Source organism: Haemaphysalis longicornis, unplaced genomic scaffold (genome assembly GCF_048455015.1).
Source record: "Haemaphysalis longicornis isolate Haplotype H1 unplaced genomic scaffold, Haemaphysalis longicornis Haplotype H1 scaffold_6, whole genome shotgun sequence".
NCBI lineage: Eukaryota > Metazoa > Arthropoda > Arachnida > Ixodida > Ixodidae > Haemaphysalis > Haemaphysalis longicornis.
The window spans coordinates 52,977,546-53,000,607 of record NW_027526407.1 but is presented as its reverse complement, the minus strand read 5'-3'; the positions used below and the strand labels follow the sequence as shown (position 1 = coordinate 53,000,607).

The 23,062-nt window shown below is 47.5% G+C and overlaps 1 protein-coding gene across 3 annotated transcripts in view; it reads left to right on the top strand.

The window, feature by feature from the left end:
* LOC144142677 (uncharacterized) overlaps positions 1-23,062 on the top strand; it is a 65,550-nt gene that overhangs the window by 23,168 nt on the left and 19,320 nt on the right. For all 3 annotated transcript variants that reach the window (XR_013317029.1, XM_077674336.1, XM_077674335.1), the window contains 3 exons: positions 8,299-8,441; positions 19,709-19,971; positions 21,263-21,474. Coding sequence is in view for 2 of the 3 variants with exons in the window: in XM_077674336.1 (XP_077530462.1) it covers positions 8,299-8,441; positions 19,709-19,971; positions 21,263-21,434 (578 nt within the window). In the remaining variant the exon portion in view is untranslated. The remainder of the gene's footprint in view (positions 1-8,298; positions 8,442-19,708; positions 19,972-21,262; positions 21,475-23,062) is intronic.

Here is a 23,062-nt window from a genome sequence, read left to right as displayed (position 1 = left end):
CTATCATCATGCGTCGACATTTGCAACGAAAGGAGCAGATACGCGGCCAAGTTTTACACAACCTCTCACCGCAGCAGAGATAGGGTGCGTCACGCTCACCCGCTCTTGAATTCTGAGCGGTAACAATAGGACCGCCGAGAGCAGTCTCGGCGCTGCAATGATATGGCCGCTACCCACGGCAAGCTTCCTGAATTCAACCCCGATGGCGGAAATTTCGATGTGTTTCTAGAGCGCTTCGAGACGTACGCCGAGGCTAACGACATCACGGGCGACCAGAAGCGAGCTGTCTTCTTGATTGCACTCCCCGAGGAAGTCTACTCCAAGCTTCAGACCCTGCTTTTTCCGAAGACGCCCCGTCAAGCATCCTTCGAAGAGGTTTCAAGCGCACTAAAAAATTTTTACAGCCTGAGGTGTTCCGTAGTGTCTGCAAGGTACCGGTTCAACAAACGAAAGCAGCATCCAAGCGAGACCATTACGGATTTCATCATCGCAATGAGGCAAATAGCTGTCCATTGCGAGTTCGGCGGTTTTCTACAGGATGCCTTGCGGGACAGGCTTATCGTTGGTCTTCGAAACAAAAGCATTCGAGATCGCCTCTTGGCGATGCCTGACAAGGAAGCCTCTTGGGAACAAGCCTGTCACATAGCGAAAGAAATGGAAGCCGTGTGTGAAGAAAATGCGAAATATGTTCGGCTGCTAATTAGTCCTGCGCGGCCTTCGACTAGCACCGCCAATATCGCGGTACCACAGTTGGACACCAGTGTCAAAGTGAAAGCACCTGCACCTCCCAAGCCGATAGTGCCAATGACAATGCCTTACGGAACTAAGCAAACGCTTGAACAAGGTGGAGCACGGTCGGAGACCAGTGTCAAGGGTGAAACGCCTACAACTGCCATGCCGGAGGTGCCAATCACGACGCCTGACAGAACTAAGCAAACGACTGAACAAGGTGGGCCATGGTTGGAGACCAGTGTCAAGGTTGAAAGAGCTACAGCTCCTATGCCGGAGGTTGAAATGACAATGGCTGACGGAACTAAGCAAACGACTGAGCAATGTGGGCCACGGTCGGAGACCAGTGTCAAGGTTGAAACACCTACAGCTTCCAAGCCGAAAGTGCCAATGACAATGCCTCAGGGAACTAAGCAAACGACTGAACAAGGTGGAGCACGGTCGGAGACCAGTGTCAAGGTTGAAACACCTACAGCTTCCAAGCCGAAGGGGCCAATGACAATGCCTCAGGGAACTAAGCAAACGACTGAACAAGGTGGAGCATGGTCGGAGACCAGTGTCAAGGTTGAAACACCTACAGCTTCCAAGCCGAAGGTGCCAATGACAATGCCTCAGGGAACTAAGCAAACGACTGAACAAGGTGGAGCACGGTCGGAGACCAGTGTCAAGGTTGAAAAACCTACAGTTTCCAAGCCGAAGGTGCCAAGGACAATGCCTCAGGGAACTAAGGAAGCGACTGAACAAGGTGGAGCACGGTCGGAGACCAGTGTCAAGGTTGAAACACCTACAGCTTCCAAGCCGAAGGTGCCAATGACAATGCCTCAGGGAACTAAGCAAAAGACTGAACAAGGTGGAGAACGGTCGGAGACCAGTGTCAAGGGTGAAACGCCTACAACTGCCATGCCGGAGGTGCCAATCACGACGCCTGACAGAACTAAGCAAACGACTGAACAAGGTGGGCCATGGTTGGAGACCAGTGTCAAGGTTGAAAGAGGTACAGCTCCTATGCCAGAGGTTGAAATGACAATGGCTGACGGAACTAAGCAAACGACTGAGCAAGGTGGGCCACGGTTGGAGACCAGTGTCAAGGTTGAAACACCTACAGCTTCCAAGCCGAAGGTGCCAATGACAATGCCTCAGGGAACTAAGCAAACGACTGAGCAAGGTGGGCCACGGTCGGAGACCAGTGTCAAGGTTGAAACACCTACAGCTTCCAAGCCGAAGGTGCCCATGACAATGCCTCAGGGAACTAAGCAAACGACTGAACAAGGTGGAGCACGGTCGGAGACCAGTGTGAAGGTTGAAACACCTACAGCTTCCAAGCCGAAGGTGCCAATGACAATGCCTCAGGGAACTAAGCAAACGACTGAACAAGGTGGAGCACGGTCGGAGACCAGTGTCAAGTGTGAAACACCTACAGTTTCCAAGCCGAAGGTGCCAATGACAATGCCTCACGGAACTAAGCTAACGACTGAACAAGGTGGAGCGCGGTCGGAGACCAGTGTCAAGGTTGAAACACCTACAGCTTCCAAGCCGAAGGTGCCAATGACAATGCCTCAGGGAACTAAGCAAACGACTGAACAAGGTGGAGCACGGTCGGAGACCAGTGTCAAGGTTGAAACACCTACAGCTTCCAAGCCGAAGGTGCCAATGACAATGCCTCAGGGAACTAAGCAAACGACTGAACAAGGTGGAGCACGGTCGGAGACCAGTGTCAAGGTTGAAACACCTACAGCTTCCAAGCCGAAGGTGCCAATGACAATGCCTCAGGGAACTAAGCAAACGACTGAACAAGGTGGAGCACGGTCGGAGACCAGTGTCAAGGGTGAAACACCTACAGCTTCCAAGCCGAAGGTGCCAATGACAATGCCTCACGGAACTAAGCAAACGACTGAACAAGGTGGAGCACGGTCGGACACCAGTGTCAAGGTTGAAACACCTACAGCTTCCAAGCCGAGAGAGAGAGAGAGAGATAATACTTTATTTCCTTTCAAAAGGGAAGGGGAAATGAGGGTGGCGGGGAGGCTAAGAGCCGCCTCGTTCCAGGCAGCTTCTGGTGAGGTGCCAATGACAATGCCTCACGGAACTAAGCAAACGACTGAACAAGGTGGAGCACGGGCAGTGACCAGTGTCAACGGTAAAACGCCTACACCTCACATGCCAAAGGTGCTAAATACAATGTCTGACGGAACTACGGATACGATAGAACCACGTGGGAAACACCAGTTGAGTGAGAGCGTCCCAGATACGCGTAAGCAAAATTTTCCTCTATTTCGCCAGCACAGCCGTAAAGTGCCAATACGCGCGGGAACGACGCGTTTCCGTGTGTGTTTTCTCTGTCGGGAAACTACTTTGACAGCGATGAAGAGCACTCATGAAGTCTTTAGGACCGGTTTTTCAGACGCCAAAAAATTTGCGCGGAGTCGCATCGTACTGAGAGTGTAGAAGGCAGGAGAATCTTTAGTGATTTGTTACTTTTAACCATGATGGTGCTGCCGGGTACCTCGCCTACTTGCTGATATTCAGACTATTCAGCATTGTGCAGGGGCGGCGGGAGGGAGGAGTTGTTGAGTTGAAATACCTAAATTACTAAGACCACAGGCAGCTTGCTGTTTAGCTTTGTGGTGTTTATTTTTATATTGATGTAGCTGACGCAGTATACGGACGGTTCGAAGCGTGGGCATGGGGGGTGCCAGTTGATTTTCATAGTTTTTCACGGCGTTAAAGGAAGCGTCACAGACTGCCTTATGGTCGGTAACGCTGTCCGACGACAGAGGTGGAGAAGGGTGTATTTTATTTACTGTTTCGAGATAGCCATTGGAGTTGGATTACGAGTTCGATTCGATTTCGAGTTCACCAAGGCGCACAGAAAAGAAGCAGCAGCAAACTATGTGGTTAGTGGAGGAGGGGACCTGTCATAGTTCGAAAAAAAAGATTTTGAGGGGTTCCAGGAAAAGAAGATGGCGAGACGAGTTTCTTACATAATCATTTGTGTGTGCTAGTGGCGACCCAGCAGTTTTTCTCGAGAATAATGCAAGAACATTTTTATTGCCTCGTAACAATATTTTCTACATGCCTCTGTGATGATACTCGGAGAAATACGACGTATTGAGACGTGTCAGCAGCTCGTCGATTTGCGACATGTCACGGGCAGCTTTCCTCGAGGATATTCGGAGGATAAGCTAGCGATGAACTGGGGAAAACTTAGATCTAGGAAACCTTAGGTCTGGGGAAACCTTGTTGCTTTATTCTGTCTAAAAGTCTAAAAATGTCTACATTTTTTCTGTCTGTCTCTCTGTTTGTCCGTCTGTCACTCCAGTCAACCGCCAGCCAAAAGTTGACACAAAGATTTAACGTGAAGTATATATAGGCAAAACCGTATCCAATCTGGTGGAACCGCTGGCATGTTCCACACTCTCAAAAAAGGTTGTGGCATTTACTAACAGAACACTAACCTGTTACTTGTCACATCATCCACTAGGTACTTACTAACGGGTAGTAGTAAGTGTAGCATTCGTAAGTTGACTAACCGAAGCAGGTAGTGCACATGACTACCTTCAGCATGAATGTCCTAGTGAGTAAAAGTGCCCTTATGTACTTGCATTTACTAACTGGCCATGTATAATCTAGTAACAAGCGCGTCCTTAATCTAGTGTGTACACCCTAAGCTTTTTGACACACTTTTGGGCAGAGAAGGGTGTAAAAATGTTGACCCATGGCACACACATTTAAAAGGTGTGTTAACTAAAAAGAGAGTGCGCTTGTGAATACCCTAAAGTAAGAGTGTGGGCAGCGCATCACGACACAGATATAATACAACTCGCACTTACCACACTTAGAGGACAAATAGACTCAACAAGAAAATCAACGGGATGCACGGGGAGAGCGAATGTAACCTAATTACCGTAGAAACACATCTACTCTTGCTTTTATAGCCAGGAGCGGAAAGTTCTCTGATGGGTCCTTCGGCTTTTCTCAGAAATGACACATTTGAGCGAATATTTTAGAACTATGCATATTGTAACGACTTTATATGAAAGTTGCCTTTGGTGAAAACAACGTGACCAGCTCCGATGCCTAGGCTTTTACCAAATGGGCGGAGGAAGACGCCAGCTCGCACGCGTCCGTATTCAACACCAACAAGAAATCGATCGAGAGAAGTACAACAAGGGGCGCAGTAACGTCGAGTATCGAGCAGGCGACCTTGTGTGGGTTTAGACGCCGATTCTCCGCCGAGGACTTTCGGAGAAGCTGCTTCGGTGATACTTTGGACCTGGTCGTGTTCTTCGCCATCTGTCAGACGTTAACTACGAGGTCGTACCCGAGGACACAGCAGCACGTTCTTCACGACGGAGGTCGGACCCAGAAGTCGTCAGCTTATTTCAGTCAGCATACGGATTTGAAAAAAACATTTTATCGTCAGCTGGAGTAGGAAAAGTGATGTAGTTATTACATTCAATAAGTCAGAATTGTGTTAGTATCAATGAATGTTAGTATCAAACAGAAGCAGTTACTAAGTGGACGGTCTGGAGTAGTGACAACATTTCGGTCCATACCAACTGGCAGTACCTACGTAGCGTTCTGTGGGTTAGTATAGTTCGTGAGGAGTTATTAAATACAACCCGTTACAACCTTTTTTACAAGCCTTTCTGTTAAGAGTACATACGTGTCCACATTATGCAGGTACAAAAAAAACCTCGGGCATGTCTGAGGCAACAGATATCAGTACACAGCCGAGAGTAGCAGCGTTCGTTTTACTAACAGGACAGGATGGATTTATTTTTCCGCAGTCAAATGAAGAAAACAACGAATCAGGAAAGAAAATACGTGAAAAAGAACTACCAGATAGGTCGCGAGCCGTGTGAGCGTAAACAGAGAAACTCTCACTGCATTTCATTGGCAAAAAAAGAATGAGGACTACGACTAAGCACACAGGATGCTACAGCTAGATGTAAACTGAAATTTTACTTGACGGTCATGAGACATAAAAAGATAACATAAACAACACCTTTTCCCGTCACTTCTACTAGAGTCCTTCAAATGGTCTACTCACCACTGCACACCTGCTAAGCTATGTATCAGGCATGCGCCCTCGTAAAAAGCATAACTGCTTTTCTGTGGGAGCTATGGCAGGCGTGCTCACACAGTTGTCTGAAGGAAATAAGGAACATAGGTAAAGGAAAGGCAGGAATGTCAACCCGGCTGTGGCCTAGTTTACAATCCTACACGCGGGGAAAGAGAGCAATGAGAAAAAAAAGATGAAAGTAGTAAAAGAAGGGGAAGGTAAGGACAGAGCGTAAAGAGGTGGGGCCAGCGTTTCGGTACTCTATATGATAGAGTTCATTGACTTCATATAGAGTAGTCTTTTCTGAATAGTCTTCTGTGCAGGTTGGTTGTTTTTGGTAGCCCAGGAGCACTTTTGCCCCCTTGTGGGTACAATACGAAGAAGGCCAGTGGTCCAGGTTCTTCTCGCCAGAGAACGGCCGCCGAGAATCCAGCGTCCATGAAGTTGAGGAGAGTTGCCTTCTTGGCGATGAAAAATGTGGACACTCGCAGAGAGCATAGCGTATGCATGCCTCCGGTGTGTCACAGATTTCACGCGCCTCACTGTCTGCCATTCCGATCAAATACGAGTAAGCATTTGTGAAGGCGACTCCCAGCCAGATAAGGCAAAGAGTGGTTGCATCAATCCGTGGGAGCCTAATGGTAAAGGACGCTGAAGATGCGGGTCCAGGGCCTTAATACGAGAGTCCATTGTTTGCTCCTTCGCTGTAGATATCACAGGCATCGTTAATCTCCTGTCGGGTTCGGTCACTTTCATACCCTAACACATTTTGCCACAAGTGAACTGAGACGGGCTAGTAGGTGCATGATGCCACTTTGAAAAAACAGCGCAAAAACGATACGACAGGGAGTAACAGCACAGTGTTTGTCGTTACTCCCTGTCGTATCGTTTTTGGCGCTGTTTTTTTCTAAGTGACATCATCATCATCATCATCAGCCTATCTACGCCCACTGCAGGGCAAAGGCCTCTCCCATTATTATCCAATTACCTCGGTCCTGTGCCAAATGTGACCTATTTATCCCCGCAAACTTTTTAATCTCATCTGCCCATCGAACTTTCTGCTGCCCCTTGCAGCGCTTGCCTGGTCTGAGGATCCACTCTGTTACCCTTAATGACCAGCGGTTATCTTGCCTTCGCATTACATGCCCTGCCCACGTCCATTTCTTCTTCTTAATCTCTAGTAATATGTCCTTAACACGTGTTTGTTACGTGACCCACTCCGCTCTCTTCTAAGTGACATTTTGCCATTAAGCAATGGGACGCACCTAGGGCCCCACTTGCGTGGTCGGTCAGATGGTGGTGGTGGTGTGGCTTATCAAAAATACGCATACCCACTTTGGGGGATTTGGCAAGAACAGTTTGTTTTTTTATGAAAACGAATTATATGAGATAAAATAGATCAGAAGAAAATATTTAGTGTGCACAGTCAAGAGAGAAAGGGGAAAAAGAAAGAGATGGGATAAAATAAAATTAAAGTAAGCCTGATCGGAATACTTCTAGCTTGGCAGACTAGCTGTCTCCAAAATGAATGAATGGATGGCGGGACAAACATCCTTATAGCAGTGGCCTAGCTTTGTGCCCCCAAACGATAAAAGCACCGGTAGAGTTAATGGCAGTCCAAGCCATCGCAGTGCCTCCAGCAACCTACTTAGATAATTAGGAAATCGGCAGCAAAAAAGGAAAAAAGTGTTCATTAGATTCAATTTCGTGGCAAAAGAGGTCAGCGATACTTCGCACGAGAGAGTTTGAAAGAGACTTCTTTTCCAGCAGAACCTGAGATCTTCGAGTTCAGGAGAAGTGTGGAGCACGTTATCAGACATGTGTTGGGTCAATAGGTATTGGCGATAACGGGATAGCAACACGCATGCGAATGTGGGAAGCACCTCTGCAATAGGTAAAGCCAATGTCAGTTTAGCTAACTTCTCAGCTAACTTTAGCTAACTTATCAGGATTAATGGAGGGTTAATCCATACTGGCCAGACCACCAAACAAGCCTTATCTCCCGCACACGAGTATCAAAGAATAAAATGTTTTAAGCATAGGATTAACCCTTTTTGAGGAAAGTCATGCATACGGAGAGTCCATGAGCAACATTAGTGAAGGTCGCGGGGTGGCCCCCTCAGCGAGCCTCCTCTGTGCTTTTTCTTCGTCGTCCTCGTCACGTTTTTCCTCTAGTGAGATGCAATAAGGAAAGAGTCAACTAGCCCAACGTCCTGCTTTAACTGTGGAAATCTCAATTGCATTAATCGTGGAATGACTGAAACTGGAGTAGTGAATGAGCGGCGTGCGGTAGAGAGAAGAGAGACCTGTACATCACACAGGCGGCAGAATGCTATCAGCTTTAGACGAATTTAGAAGCTAAGTATGCAGATACGTTCCAATTTTCTCTTCACATACCAGGTAAGTGTTCAATTTAAGAACATGTTGCACAAGCCAATAGATGTTTGAATTGTTGAAATATATTCTGAGGTTGTTTATAAACGCTGAGATATTTTTTATTTCAGCACTGCATGGAAAGAAGCCCAGACTTTCCGTACCTGAAGATACCGGTCACAGCTCCAAGCAAGATGTGCATGACCAAAAGGGTATTGCTTTCGATCAGCGCAACTCCACCTACAATCCCACAGACAACTCCTTCACTTGTCGGGTACTGTTTTTCTCTGGTTACTTGAAGTTTTCTGGATGTACTTCGACGCTTCTTGGCTTAAAGTTTCAAGGTTTTCGGACAGTGGCGTACCGCATTTTTTTTGTTTACCAAGCCTCTGACCTGCGAGATTGAACTAATCTAGAGGTGACAAAAGAAGCTACGGAAGTTACATAATTAACACTTGCGATCGGGAGGGCACAAAGGGGAATATTCCGGGCTCACTGCAAACGTCTATTCGTCCATGGGGGACACCCAGCAGACGTATAAATGGAATTTATGGCTGGACAAAATATGAGGGCCACATGTACCTAAAAGTGCCATGAATACGAAATACTACCTTGGTCAGTTTTAAACAACTAGTCTTTGGTAACTCACTCACGGTATTCCAGCCCCGAAATGCAATTCTCAACTAGAACCAAAAGAAAAAGTAATAAAAAACTTCAAATTTCGCACTGCAGGACATCAACAGTGCTATAAAACAGTGGGATAGTGGGGCTCTTCATTTTACAGTCTCGCACTATCCGCGGACCGTGCAAGGGTAGTCCGAGGATTCGCCACTCCATAGCAATATATACAAAAGATAAGACGAATGCCGGAGTGCTTCCCGCCCGAGGAGTTTGCGGAGATTCCGAGACCGAACATGGAAAAGACTCACTAAAAACATATCTATGAGTGTGAACTGTACGTTATCAATGAAGTGGTGAGAACCAAACGGAACCAAAGGCCCCACTACAATTGAAGTTTGCGATAAAGTTGGTATTATTGTTATAACAGAGCATATGCTTGCATATATATTGTCACGAAGCCAAGGACGACGCAGTTGTCTTGCAGGAGAAACAAGTTTATTGGAGCGAACTTGTGCTCCCCTAACAACTCAAAAGAATACAGAGGCGGCGAAGCAGCGGTCAACAAAGTGACTTGCGTCAGCGAGCGTCGCAGAATCGAATGCCCCGGCGTCCGCACTGCAGGCTTTTTATCTTTTGGCGCGCGTGGTTCTCGAAACGTCGATTCGCATCGAGAACATAGTAGATCCAAGAAGATTATTCTGGGCTGTTCACGTTAGATCGGAATGCTCTCCCTATCACAACAGATAACACATGCGGCACAGAAAGAAAGAATGGAACACGCGCTCCCTTGGCGCAGAGATAACACAGGCCGGCGCAGCCGGGCGGTAAAAGCAAAACACAAATAAACAAACCCAATGTATGGTTCGCGGCATTACCCCCCCTCTAAGAGTGCATCGACCCGATGCTAACATAAGCGACAGTCCGAACAAATGAAAATAAAAGTTCGTCATCGTCCGTAGAAAGGTTTTAAGCGAACCACGTGGACGACTTCAGGCCGCGTGCGTCGTCGTGATGTGCCGGAGTCACCATCGGGGATCACTTCGTAGGTAAGTTGGCCAACACGTCGTAGAATCTGGTAGGGTCCGAAATACCGTCGCAGGAGCTTCTCACTGAGTCCGCGTCGTCGGATGGGAGTCCAAACCCACACACGATCCCCTGGTTGGTACTCGGCGTCTCGGCGTCGGAGGTTGTAGCGGCCCGCATCCACCAGCTGCTGGTCCGTTATACGAACTCGAGCGAGCTGGCGGGCCTCCTCCGCACGTTGAAGATATCCGTGGACGTCGGCGTTGAGGTCGTCGTCTTCTACGTGCGGAAGCATGGCGTCGAGCATCGTAGTCGGCCTCCTACCGTAGACAAGCTCGAACGGCGTCAGCTGTGTCGTCTCCTGGATAGCCGTGTTGTACGCAAACGTGACATACGGGAGCACTTCGTCCCAAGTCTTATGTTCAACGTCAACGTACATTGACAGCATATCTGCGATTGTCTTGTTCAGACGTTCTGTTAGTCCGTTCGTTTGGGGGTGGTACGCCGTCGTTCTTCGGTGATCCGTGTTGCTGTAGCGTAATACTCCTTGCATCAGCTCCGCAGTAAATGCCGTTCCGCGGTCTGTGATTAGGACTTCCGGGGCTCCATGTCGCAGCACAACTTGGCTTATAAAGAACTTCGCCACTTCTTGTGCAGTCCCCCTCGGAAGAGCGGCGGTCTCTGCGTAGCGCGTCATGTAGTCTGTCGCTACGACAATCCACTTGTTCTGTGATCGTGACGTAGGGAACGGGCCTAAAAGGTCCATTCCAATCTGTTGAAATGGTCTCGATGGGACGGCGATCGGTTGCAGAAGTCCGGCGGGTCTTGTCGGCGGCGTTTTTCGTCGCTGGCAGTCACGGCAGCTGCGGACGTAGTGGGTGACGTCAGAGGTAAGGCCGGGCCAGTAGTACCTCGCCTTGATTTTTCCAATAGTGCGGGCTGTGCCCAGATGTCCGGAAGACGGGTCGTCGTGGCACGCTTCCAAAATTTCGTCCCGAAGGTCCGCGGGGATGACGAGAAGGTAATTCGCTCTTGTTCCGGGGCGGAAATTCTTCTTCACAAGGACGGAGTTTCTCAGGCTGAATGCTGGTAAGCTGCGTTTGAAGCTCCTAGGAACGGCAACGTTGCATCCCTCGAGGTACTCGATTATGACGCGTAAGTCGGGGTCGGCACGCTGCTGGGCGGCTAGGTCGCTCTCCGTCACGATCCCGAAGAACGCGCTGTCTTCATCAGAGTCTTGTGGTGGTGGGTCGACGGGGGCGCGGGACAGGCAGTCGGCGTCGGAGTGTTTCCTGCCGGATTTATAAACGACTGTAACGTCGAACTCCTGCAGGCGCAAGCTCCACCGCCCAAGACGGCCAGAGGGGTCCTTCAAATTGGCGAGCCAACACAGCGCATGGTGGTCTGTTACAACCTTGAATGGCCTTCCATACACGTATGGGCGAAATTTTGAAATCGCCCATATAATAGCTAGGCACTCTTTCTCAGAGGCAGAATAGTTTTTCTCCTCCTTCGACAGACCACGGCTAGCATAGGCGATTACCCTTTCGCAGCCGCTTTGCTTTTGGACAAGGACAGCACCCAAGCCTATATCGCTGGCGTCCGTATGCATTTCCGTTTCGGCATTTCCGTCGAAATGGGCGAGCACGGGCGGGCTTTGCAGGCGTTTTTGCAGCTCGCCGAATGCTTTTTCTTGGTCGTTTTCCCAGCTGAAAGGGGTGCTATCTTTCGTCAAGCGCGTGAGTGGCTCTGCAATGCGTGCGAAGTTTGCGACGAAGCGCCGGTAGTATGCGCACAGCCCGAGAAATCTCCGCACGCCCTTCTTGTCTTTCGGCCTTGGGAAGTTCGCAATGGCTGAAGTTTTTGCCGGGTCAGGTAGGACTCCCGCGGCGTTGACGACGTGGCCCAAGAACTTGAGTTCCCCGTATGCGAAACGGCACTTTTCAGGCTTCAGCGTCAACCCCGACGTACGAATGGCCTCGAGTACAGACTCCAACCTTGCAAGGTGTTCGTCGAAAGTCCGGGCGAATACCACTACGTCGTCGAGGTATACGAGGCAGGTGTGCCACTTAAGGCCAGCTAGCACAGTGTCCATGACTCTTTGAAACGTCGCTGGTGCTGTGCACAGCCCAAACGGCATCACCTTGAACTCGTATAGGCCGTCTGGGGTTATAAATGCAGTCTTCTCTCGGTCTCTCTCGTCCACTTCAATTTGCCAGTAGCCGGTCTTCAGGTCCATCGATGAGAAGTACTTCGCGTGGCAGAGGTGGTCGAGGGCGTCGTCGATTCGGGGGAGGGGGTACACGTCCTTTTTCGTGATTTTGTTCAGTCGCCGGTAGTCAACGCAAAACCTTAATGTGCCGTCTTTTTTCTTTACGAGTACGACGGGCGCAGCCCAGGGGCTTTTTGATGGCTGTATAATGTCATCGCTCAGCATGTCGTCGACTTGAGTCCGGATGGCTTCCCGTTCGTGTGAAGAGACGCGGTACGGTGATTGTCGGGTAGGTCGGGCTCCATCTTCGGTTATTATTCGGTGCTTCGCTAGAGGGGTCTGACGTAGTTTTGCGCTCGACGAAAAACATTCGCTATAGCGACGCAGCAAAGCCAATAATTTTTTCCGTTGTTCTTGCGGTAGCGCCGGATTCACGTCGAATGGCTGCGGGAGCTTGAATGTTTCTACGGGTGTGCGTTCAAAGTCGGCGACTGCGATCACATCACTTGCTTCTTGCGTTTCTTCGAGGAACGCAATTGCAGCTCCCTTGTTTAAATGCTGGTACTCTTCGGTGAAATTAGTGACCAAAACGTGAGATTGGCGTTGCTTAAAGTGCGCAATGCCTCTTGCGACGGAGACACCGCGGTCGAGAAGCAACCTTCGATCACTCTCTACGATAGCGTCGATGTCAGAAGCAGCATCCTCACAGTAGACGGCGATCATCAAGCTTGCGCGGGGTGGCAGGGTGATGTGATCGTCGGCGATCCTGACAGCAGCACGGTGATCGGGGTTCGGCTGCGGCGTCGTGGAGTGATTGGAGGAAAATGTTATCGACTTGGTCTGCAGATCAATTATTGCGCCGTTGTCCGTCAAAAAGTCCATTCCGAGAATCACGTCGCGGGAGCAGTTAGGCAGAACGACGAACGCCGCAGGGTACGTTGTGCCGTCTATGGTGACGCGCGATGTGCACGTTCCACTTGGCGTCACGAGGTGGCCTCCTGCTGTGCGTATGTGCGGACCGTCCCATCTGGTCATAACTTTCTTCAGTTTAGACGCAAATGGTCCGCTCATTACCGAATAGTCAGCTCCCGTGTCTACGAGGGCGACTACGTCAAAGCCGTCGATGGACACCTTGACGTCAGATGCAGTCGTCCTCGAGTTCCGGGTTCGTCGGGGCGTCGTATCTCTGCTTGTACGTGTTGATGGTCGGGCACTGTGCATCGTCATTTTCGTCGTCTTCTCAACGGACGTCTCGGTCAGGTCGGGTACGCGTCGCGGCGTATAGCTGTTGTCGTGTACGGGAGTCTCGTCAGGTCTGGGTCGGGTCGTCGGGATGAGGGCATGTTGTGAGTCACTGTCTTCCGCGAGTCGTTGCGTCGTTGGAGGGTTTTCATTTTTCCACGATCGTGCAACTTTACCTCCAGAAGTTGCTGCTTTTAGTTTCCCCCGCGTGGGCTGGGGGACCTTCCACGTGAGAAGTCAGCAGTGCTGCGGCGGTTTGGTGACTGAGACGGGTAGGGTGACGGCGAACGGTTGAAACGGGTTGGTCGACGGCTGGTGTTGGACAGGTACTCTTCGATCTCCGATGGGCGCTGGCCAGTTCGGGGGCGGGGTGCGTCGACGGAGAACCCTCGCAAACCGAGCCTCCTGTAGGGGCAGCGACGGTAGACGTGGTCGGCCTCTCCGCAGTGGTAGCACAGCGGACGATTGTCGGACGTTCGCCACACGTCGGTCTTCCTTGGGGCAGGGGGTTGCGCCGCAGGTGGTCGGGCCGGCGAGAGGGGACGACGGTACGGAGCCTCGTGACGATAGGGTGCAGGTGGGCGAGGGCGATGTACAGCAGCCGCGTAGGTCATGGCTTGCGGCTCACGAGGTGCTACTGGCGTCGTTGAAGTTCCCAGCGCTTGCTGCACTTCTTCTCTAATGACGTCGGTAAGAGAAGCGACTTGTGGTTGCGGCGGCGTCGGGAGCAGTTTCCGCAGCTCCTCCCTCACTATTTCGCGGATAGTGTCGCGTAGTGAGTCGGAGTTGATAGCGCTGGCACCAAGCGTCTCCGAAACCAGCGCATTGATTGGGCGGTCGTACTGCCTCGTTCGGATTTCGAGCGTCTTCTCCATCGCGGCGGCCTCAGACGCGAATTCGGACACGGTCTTGGGGGGGTTGCGAACAAGGCACGCGAAGAGCTCTTGCTTCACACCTCGCATCAGAAACCGTAGTTTCTTTTCTTCCGTCATTCCTGGGTCCGCACGGCGGAAAAGTCGCTTCATTTCCTCGACGAAGATTACGACTCCTTCGTTCGGGTGTTGCGTTCGAGTTTCCAGTAAAATCGCAGCTCGTTCTTTTCTCACCACGGTCGTGAAGGTCTTAAGGAACTCGCTTTTGAATTGCGTCCAGTCGGTCAAGGCGCTCTCGTGGTTTTCAAACCAAGTTCGGGCTGCATCCTCCAAGTAAAAGAAAACATGCCGGAAGGTTTCTTCATCGTCCCACCTGTTGAAGATCCGCACGCGCTCCAGCTTCTCCAACCATTCCTCTGGATCTTCAGCGGGGGCTCCCCGGAACGATGGCGGTTCCCGGGGCTGCTGCAGCATGATTGGCGACGTTGTTTCTTGTACCATGGTGTTGGTTGCAGCGTTCCTTCTCTTGGGCCCTTCTGGCATCAAACCGAACTCGGGTGGAAAATCTTGCAGGCGGAGGCTGGCTCTTGTTGGACTGGCTTGGCGGCTTCCCGAGGTTGCAGTGGGCATGAAGGGTGCGTACCCCGCACCTCCACCAGATGTCACGAAGCCAAGGACGACGCAGTTGTCTTGCAGGAGAAACAAGTTTATTGGAGCGAACTTGTGCTCCCCTAACAACTCAAAAGAATACAGAGGCGGCGAAGCAGCGGTCAACAAAGTGACTTGCGTCAGCGAGCGTCGCAGAATCGAATGCCCCGGCGTCCGCACTGCAGGCTTTTTATCTTTTGGCGCGCGTGGTTCTCGAAACGTCGATTCGCATCGAGAACATAGTAGATCCAAGAAGATTATTCTGGGCTGTTCACGTTAGATCGGAATGCTCTCCCTATCACAACAGATAACACATGCGGCACAGAAAGAAAGAATGGAACACGCGCTCCCTTGGCGCAGAGATAACACAGGCCGGCGCAGCCGGGCGGTAAAAGCAAAACACAAATAAACAAACCCAATGTATGGTTCGCGGCAATATATATATATATATATATATATATATACATATATATATATATATATATATATATATATATATATATATATATATATATATATATATATATATATATATATATATATATATATATATATATATATATATATATATATGTATGTGTAGCAGAGAAATTTGTCGCTGTAGCCACGTACCGCCGTGGGTACTGCCATAGCAGGGAGTGACGGTCCTCGCCCACTTGGCTTGGCTAGGCACATGGCTTCTTTTTGAACTTGAAGCGAAATTCAAACGCGATTGTAACATTTTCGTTGCTCGTTCAGCATAACGCTTTTAAATATTTCTTGACAAATTAACCTTGTTTGCACTTTATTTTTATAATTCACTACATAAAATAACCTTTTTACAACAAAATTGTTGCTTTTTTTGAAGTCACACACAACTTTTCAGCCTGTTCGTGAGTTATTCCAAGGAGAAGTGGAACTTGCCTGCTCGTGACATGACGGAACGCTCGCTGAAGCGCGGCTCTTTTAGCCAGTGGCGTCAGATTTCCCTCTAGTATATGTGTGTATGAAACTCTGTGGGACAGAGCACTCTTTTTCAAGCCAAACTTGCAATTTGTCTTCGTGTTTTTTTTAAGAAGCCATTATTGTCAGCCTGCGCGACTCAAATGGCGACTCAAAAGCGAAGTTTTCATTGATAACACTGCTCTTACAAACTTTTCAAACACCGCGTGTGTCAATGTTTCATAATAAACTTAGTTGTTGGGATACTTAGTTTTTTGGGATGCTTATTTGTTGGAAGCGGTTGTTGCGATGCTACAAATGCGTTTTTAAATAACCTCCGAAGGAGCACCATCTCGTATTGCGGTAATTGTCTTTACACTTGTTTCAAAAGATAGGGTTCGAGAATGGCGGAACAGAACCAAGCACGTCGCCATAAGCAGTCCATTGGGACAGCTATGGTTGACGTGGCTCTGCAATAGCAGGGCGTTCAATAACAATCTCTGGAACAAAGCTCCATTCTCCGACAGGTGAATGGATACATCCCCTGGGCGAACTACAATTAATTAGATATGAAAGTTATTTAGCTGTATCCAGCCCACTTTCGAATATGTGCGTGGGGAAATTCCGTTTCCCTGTGGTGATACAACCCAGCCACTCCCCGTACGCGCCCACTGCCATCTACTGGCTTGCTTGGAACACTCATTGTATTGTTTTGAGTAACTGCTAAAGCACCCTCCCTGTTCTGCCTTCGAGACTAAAGGGTAAAACACCGGATTAAAGCGCCAACACTCTACCCAGCAAACCACGTTACGTGCTGCAGATATCCAGAAGATGTAAGCAATCGACATTGCAGATGTCCAGGAGACGTACCGTTCGGGTCAAAATTAGAGATATTCCACGTTGCTACAACTAGAAAAAAAAACACTCAAATCACGCGCAGGATAACGTAGAATGCACCTCTCATGGTACTTTTATTTACTGTTTACGGGATGTTACCTTAGTGGTACAGCTTGGGAATATTGTAGTGGTACGCATGCAAGAAGTATATGTATGTCTATTCTTCATTGTTTTGCTGTATTTGGCACAAACAATATTTTGTTTTGTCCATGTCTATAGGTACGTGCCCCAGGAGTGCCAAAATTTTGCAAGGCCGCGTGATTTACTTCAAGTTAAAAAACCTTCTCTTGGATCAATTCTACCCATTTCTTCCGTAAATAAGGGTGGTCTGGTATCTTTTAAGGGTGGTATTGGGTCGGGCGCGGCATATCAACCAATTTAATTAACTTACTGCGTCCCACCGGGAGTGCTTGGCTAATACAGTCGTCCACGGGATTAGCTGGAGCATCACATTTCCCTTTAGCGCTGAATAACTCGAATGCTCCAAACAAAAACTGTTCGAACAAGTGTGGAGAACTCAAGAGCCCCTTAAACTTGACAGAAATTCTACAATTGTGACTAAACTATATTACACCAAAGTAGGAGGAGACGATAAGTGGCTAAAGCGTTGCTCTAGCTAAGCCTGTAAACGACTGTACCTATCTCGGAACGACATATAGCGTATGATGAGTGTTCGAATCATTTCGTAAACGAGAGTCCACGAGGTCCTGTGGAAAGTAGGGATGGGGACTAAGGTCCTAAATCTCACAATAGAAACTGTTTCAGTCGTGAGGTCCTATTTACAGAGTGCACCCAGTCCGGTCAGTCAGGGTCACTTCTTATTGAGATATTAAATAAGATATTAAACTTAAAGCATACACCACTTTTGTTCGTCCAAATCTAGAGTACGCTAGTATAATTTGGGACCCACATCAGCAATACATAATAGATAGATTAGAACGAATTCAGCGAATGGCGGTCAGGTTTATTTTTTCTGACTACGATAAAACACACTCAATAACCACTATGATTGGGTTGGCTGGTCTTACCACATTGCTGTGCGTAGGAAAATTGCACGCCTTAAGTTTTTATATCAACTTTTTAACAATGAGCTAAACTTGAGCCCCAGTTTGTACTTAAAGCCTCCTGGAAGAGTTTCGCTTATGCCATGATGCCTTACGTGCCTAGAGTGGATGTCTTTAAACACTCCTTCATTGTCAAAACAATTGTTGACTGGAACAACTTAAACCCATGTGTATTTCCTATCAACAATACGGTTGACGCTTTTGTGCAAAATTTGAATGCATTGTTTGTGTGAACCTTGCATTGTATTCCCACCCTGTAACAGCCCGGAAGGGCTCACAGTATTGAAAATAAATAAACATATTTGGGCGATGTTCAGTTTAGGATAAGTGTCAGTCCGGGTAAGTCACTCAGACGACGTCAGACCTAATTCAAGTAGTACGTCAAAAACAGACGTCAGAACTAGTGCACCGAACAAGGAGCCACACTAGTAATACCCAGGTGCAGTTAGGCATTCAGGTGGTTTGCGGAATGTGCCTCGTCTGGAATGATGCGAAGTCAGATGGACCTGGAATCCGTTGTGCAGTTAAGGAGAAAAACTGTCGGGTGCCCATCCTTGTGCTCTAGTAGGCCGAGAACGTATAAGTCAATCGACAGAGTGCTACTAACCGATCTGAGGAGGAATCATGCAAAGCAAAATGCAACTACTCGTGTGTTTTACCCACGTGTCAACACCCTGCCAAGAACGCTAAAATTGTTTGTTTGATTGATCGATAGCTTCATAAGATTTATTTCAAGTTTTACATAAAAAGTCGAAACTGACAAAAAAAGGCATAAGGTGTTGGAAAACTAGAAAAAAGCTGACCAGGCTCTCCTAAACAAACAGCTTTAAAGAAGAAAGCCTTTGTTGCGCTACTAAAAGCCGAAAATTTTGGTTTGTCAGTCTATTCCTCGATTCAGCCTACTTGCCGATATATAAAAGAAATCTGAAGCAATAAGCCTAAACAGACAAAACATTTACAAACCACTAAACCTTGTATCGTACTTTATACTTGTCAATATCGGTGACCAAAAAGAAGTCATTAGCCATATTTGAGGCAAACTATGAACACATAACTGCTTCCGGGCGGTGTTCTGTCAACTGCAAATAGATGCGCGGTGCTCCCGGGCTATGAGCAGCGGAACGTGGGAAAATTGAATTGACTTGAGCAAGCCTCCGCTGTTCTTATCGTGGGAGAAGCGAGACGGGAGGGGAGAGCGGTAGAGGTGGGTGTGAAAGAGAAGAGAGGCATTCACGCGGCAGAGTTGGCAGAAAAGTATCGTCTTTCGACAACATTGGCACCGACGTGAGAAGATACGCTGCCAATTTTTAAGAAAGCTTGGTCTTGAAAATTCGCAGTATAAAGACCTTTTAGAGCTCGTCAGGCTAAGCAAGGAATAAAATTTGCAATGATCAGGGGCCGGCAACCTTTCGAGGTGGAGGGACGAGTTGCATGAAGCGGACTCGGCAAGGGTGGGGCGGCAAATCGTTAGAGGGGGGAGATTCTTTGGACGGGTGAAAGAAAGGGAGGGAAGACATTACCTGGATAAGTCTGAAGATGGAGGGGGGGGGGCAATGCCATCTGGAAGCGATCTTTCTTTGTTCCTGTTTAACCCCATTTGAGCTTAAAACTACCACGTCAGCCTTCAGGTAGGAAGAGAGAAGGGGAGGGGGTCTAACGTCGTGCCGGGGCCGCATAATACTTCCCCTCGGGCCATATGCGAGACGCGCGGTGCACGTTTCCAGCATTCATGATGTAGGTATAGCAATTGCCTGATACGTACACAACCCAGCATCCAAGAGAGCTGTTGCGAAAAAATGAAAACACACAATACCTAAAGTGCAGCGAAGGAAAAGAAACAGGAGAGAGCATAGAATAGCTGAAATAGAGCACGTATTTTTTGCATAATAGGCGTGAAATCCTGCTCACAAAATAATGGTATAACGCCAACCCTTAGCTTGCTCAATTAGTCTTGCTCAAGCGCATGGTTCCTCTCTGCATTGTATGCTCTCGAGAACGTTCTCGCAAATATGTCAAGTGGCATTTGTTTTATTTTTCACAGTGCGGGAAGAGTTGCTCTGCTCAAGACAAGCTCGACGAGCATATTCGGAGGCACAGAGGACAGCGCCCCTTCAAGTGCCCCTTTTGCAAAGAGAAATTCTGGCACCCAAACTCGCTGCGTAAACACAGGAACGAGAGTCACCCGAATAACTGGAAATGGTATTGCGACATATGTGAGAGTGGCGACGACATTAGTGAGCAGCTGAGAAAGCATATCGATAGTGTTGTTGCTGACGGTCGTCATGGGTCTCGAGAGCGACCCTGGTGAGTGGATTCTGGCTATATTAAAGGGGCCATGAAGACAAAATACAACGTTGTTGTTTTTGAAAGATTTAGACTTTGATAGCTCACTCTGAGCCATTGTAGCTAGGACAGGTGATTTTTAACCGAAGAAATGCAAGAAACGTTGAAAAACGTTGAGATTTCGCGCCATAGTGACCCAATATTGGCAGGAGTGACGTGCTATAAGCCGACCCCGAAAAGAATTTTCATGGGTGTGTTAACTGAGCGTTTGTATTCAAGTGATGAAATCAAACGGAACTGGAAGCCTCGCTACAATGTCCCAGTCGTGTTTTTTGGCGGTGACTTGAGTCGGCGGTCACCAATCGCACATTGAAAGATCCTGTGACGTCATAACAAAGTTATGACGTCAGAGGATCATAACAGGATCTTTGTTATGACGTCATAACAAAGGGTGAGGAGTCGCCACTGCTTTATGTTTTCTTTAACATAGTGGATATTTGTTAAAGGTTTGCAATAAAAGAGGCATCATTGTTATTAGGGACAAACGAGTTTTCCTATTTAACCAAAAGTTGCATTTTACCTTGATGGCCCCCTTTAAGGTACAGGTTTTTTTGTCTCGTTGGAAGGTGAGCTTTATTTAAACCCTCGTCGACACGGACAGTACAAAAGCCAATCAAGGACAGAAGCGAACACAAGCATACCAGCTTCGTGTAATTGACGATTAATGATTGCCAAATTTATTAATGATCAATTAATCCTTGACAGTAAGGTGGGATTTAGCTGGGAGAAGGGGGATTTATACGAATCAAAATAAAATTAACATGTATTGATGATTCACAGTAATAATAGGGTGGGAGGAAGGTTGATTAAGATAGATTACGGTGAATTAAAATTCATTATGATGGTATAATATAGACTAAGCTTGGCAAAACAACATGGCGGATGTGTTGATGGGTGGACGTGCATTGAAAAGATACTCATCAGAATAGTACGCAAGGCTTGCACCTTCTAGACATGTAAGCAGACATAAGTACCCCGAGAAACTTTCTTCCGACCTAGTTGATGTGTGACCCACGGCATGGGCTCGCAGCTGATGACTTTAATAATCGTGTAGTGTGTTCTATTTTGGTCTTGAAAATTAGAAGCAAACAAATTTTAAATGCGCAGTGTTTGAAATCTATGTGTTATGTTTCGGTCTTCAGAATTATTAGCAGCAAGCAAATTTTAAATATTAAGTACTTATAATTTAAGTTTTCTATGATATGATTTGTCTGTGTATTCTAGGTCTATCTATGTCTATGTCTATATCTAGGAATATCAAGTGCCCCCTTTGCCCGGAGAAATTCGGGCACCCAAGCTCGCTGCGGAAACACAGGAACGAGAGTCACCCGAAAGACTGGAAATTCAATTGCTATACATGTAAGAGGGGCTACGACACCAATGAGCGGCTGAAAAAGCATCTCGCTACTCACTCATCTTCCTGATATTTCTACTGACGTGCATCGCAAGTCTCCAGCGGCCAGGGTGAGTAAATCCGCGTCTATTAAAGGGGCCATGGAGAAAAAATTCAATGTCGTTGTTTTTGCAAGATTTAGGCTTTGGTAGCTCACTCAAGTCCATTCCAGCTACGACAGACGCTTTTTAACCGAACAAACGCAAGAAACATCGAAAACCGAAAAACGTTGATATTTTGCGCCATAATGACGCAATATCGGCAGGGGTGACGTGTCATAAACCGGCACCAGAACATTTTTATGTGTGCGTTAGCTGATCGTTAGTATTCAAGTACTGAGATCAAACGGGACTAGAGGCCCTACAACAATTTCCCAGTCACGTCTTTTGCAGTGTCTTGGGTCAGCCACCTCCAATCGCACATAAAAAGTCCCTGTGACATCATAGAAAAGCGGCCGGAAAGTGGGCAGGGTGTTGCCACTGCTTTGCGCCTTCTTTAATATCTTGATTGTCTTCTTCGAAGTTTGCAATAAAATTTCTATCATTTTTATTCGGGACGAAGGAATTTTCTAATTAACCAAACCTTGTATTGTGTCTTTATGGCCGCCTTCAATGTACAGGCTTATTTGTCTCGTTGGAAGGCGACCTTGAATGACCCCGGCGTCGACACACATGGTACAAAAATCCAAGCAAGCACAGAAGTGAACCAAAGCATGCCAACCCTGTGTAATTTACGATTAATGATTGCCAAATTCATTAATTATCAAATTATGTTTACCAGTAACGATTAGTAAGGTGGGATTTCGCTAGGATGAAGGTGTATTCATACAGATTAAAGTGAATTGAGATGAATTGATTATTGATAGTAAAAAATAATAGGGTGGGAGGAAGGTTGATTAAGATAGATTAAGGTGGAATAAAATTCATTATGGTGGACTAATATAGATTAAGCACAGTAAAACATCATGGTGGCATGTTTGATGGGTGGACACGTGTTTAAAAGATACCCATCACAATAGTTCGCAAGGCTTTCCCCTTCAAGGCATGTAAGTCCCCTGAAAGTTTCCTTGTGGCCCATTTTTGGTGTGATCTTGGGCTTCGGCTCGCAGATGATGCCTATATATGCTCGTGTAGGGTGTTCTGTTTGCGTATCGAGGAGTAGTACCACAGGAATTTCAAGTGCGCAGAATTTAAATTTTTGTTTTCCATGATTCTTATGCCTATGTTGATATCTAGGGCTATCTATGTTTAGACATAGCTAGCCATCTATGCCTATGTATATCTATGTAATATGTATCTATATATTTATTTATGCCCATGTTTAATGTATGTATGTACGTATTTATTGCTCTTAGGAAAAGGAAGATCCACCAACAGGCGTAAATTGTCTCGCTTACGGGGCGGACACTGGAACGCCTGCTGGTGTATGGGGGGATAGGGAGAAAAGAATGCATAGGAATAGGAGGATAGGGGAGAAGGTTGACATTACAATGAATATAACACACAGAAGGGTAAATATAAAACACAAAAGAGAAAAGAAAGGAATAAGAAAAAAAGGAGTTACACATTTTCAAAATTAACATGACAGAGAAACACTACAGATATAGACAACACATGACTCTACAAAGGAGAATGTTTAGCACACATGTAAAACGGGACA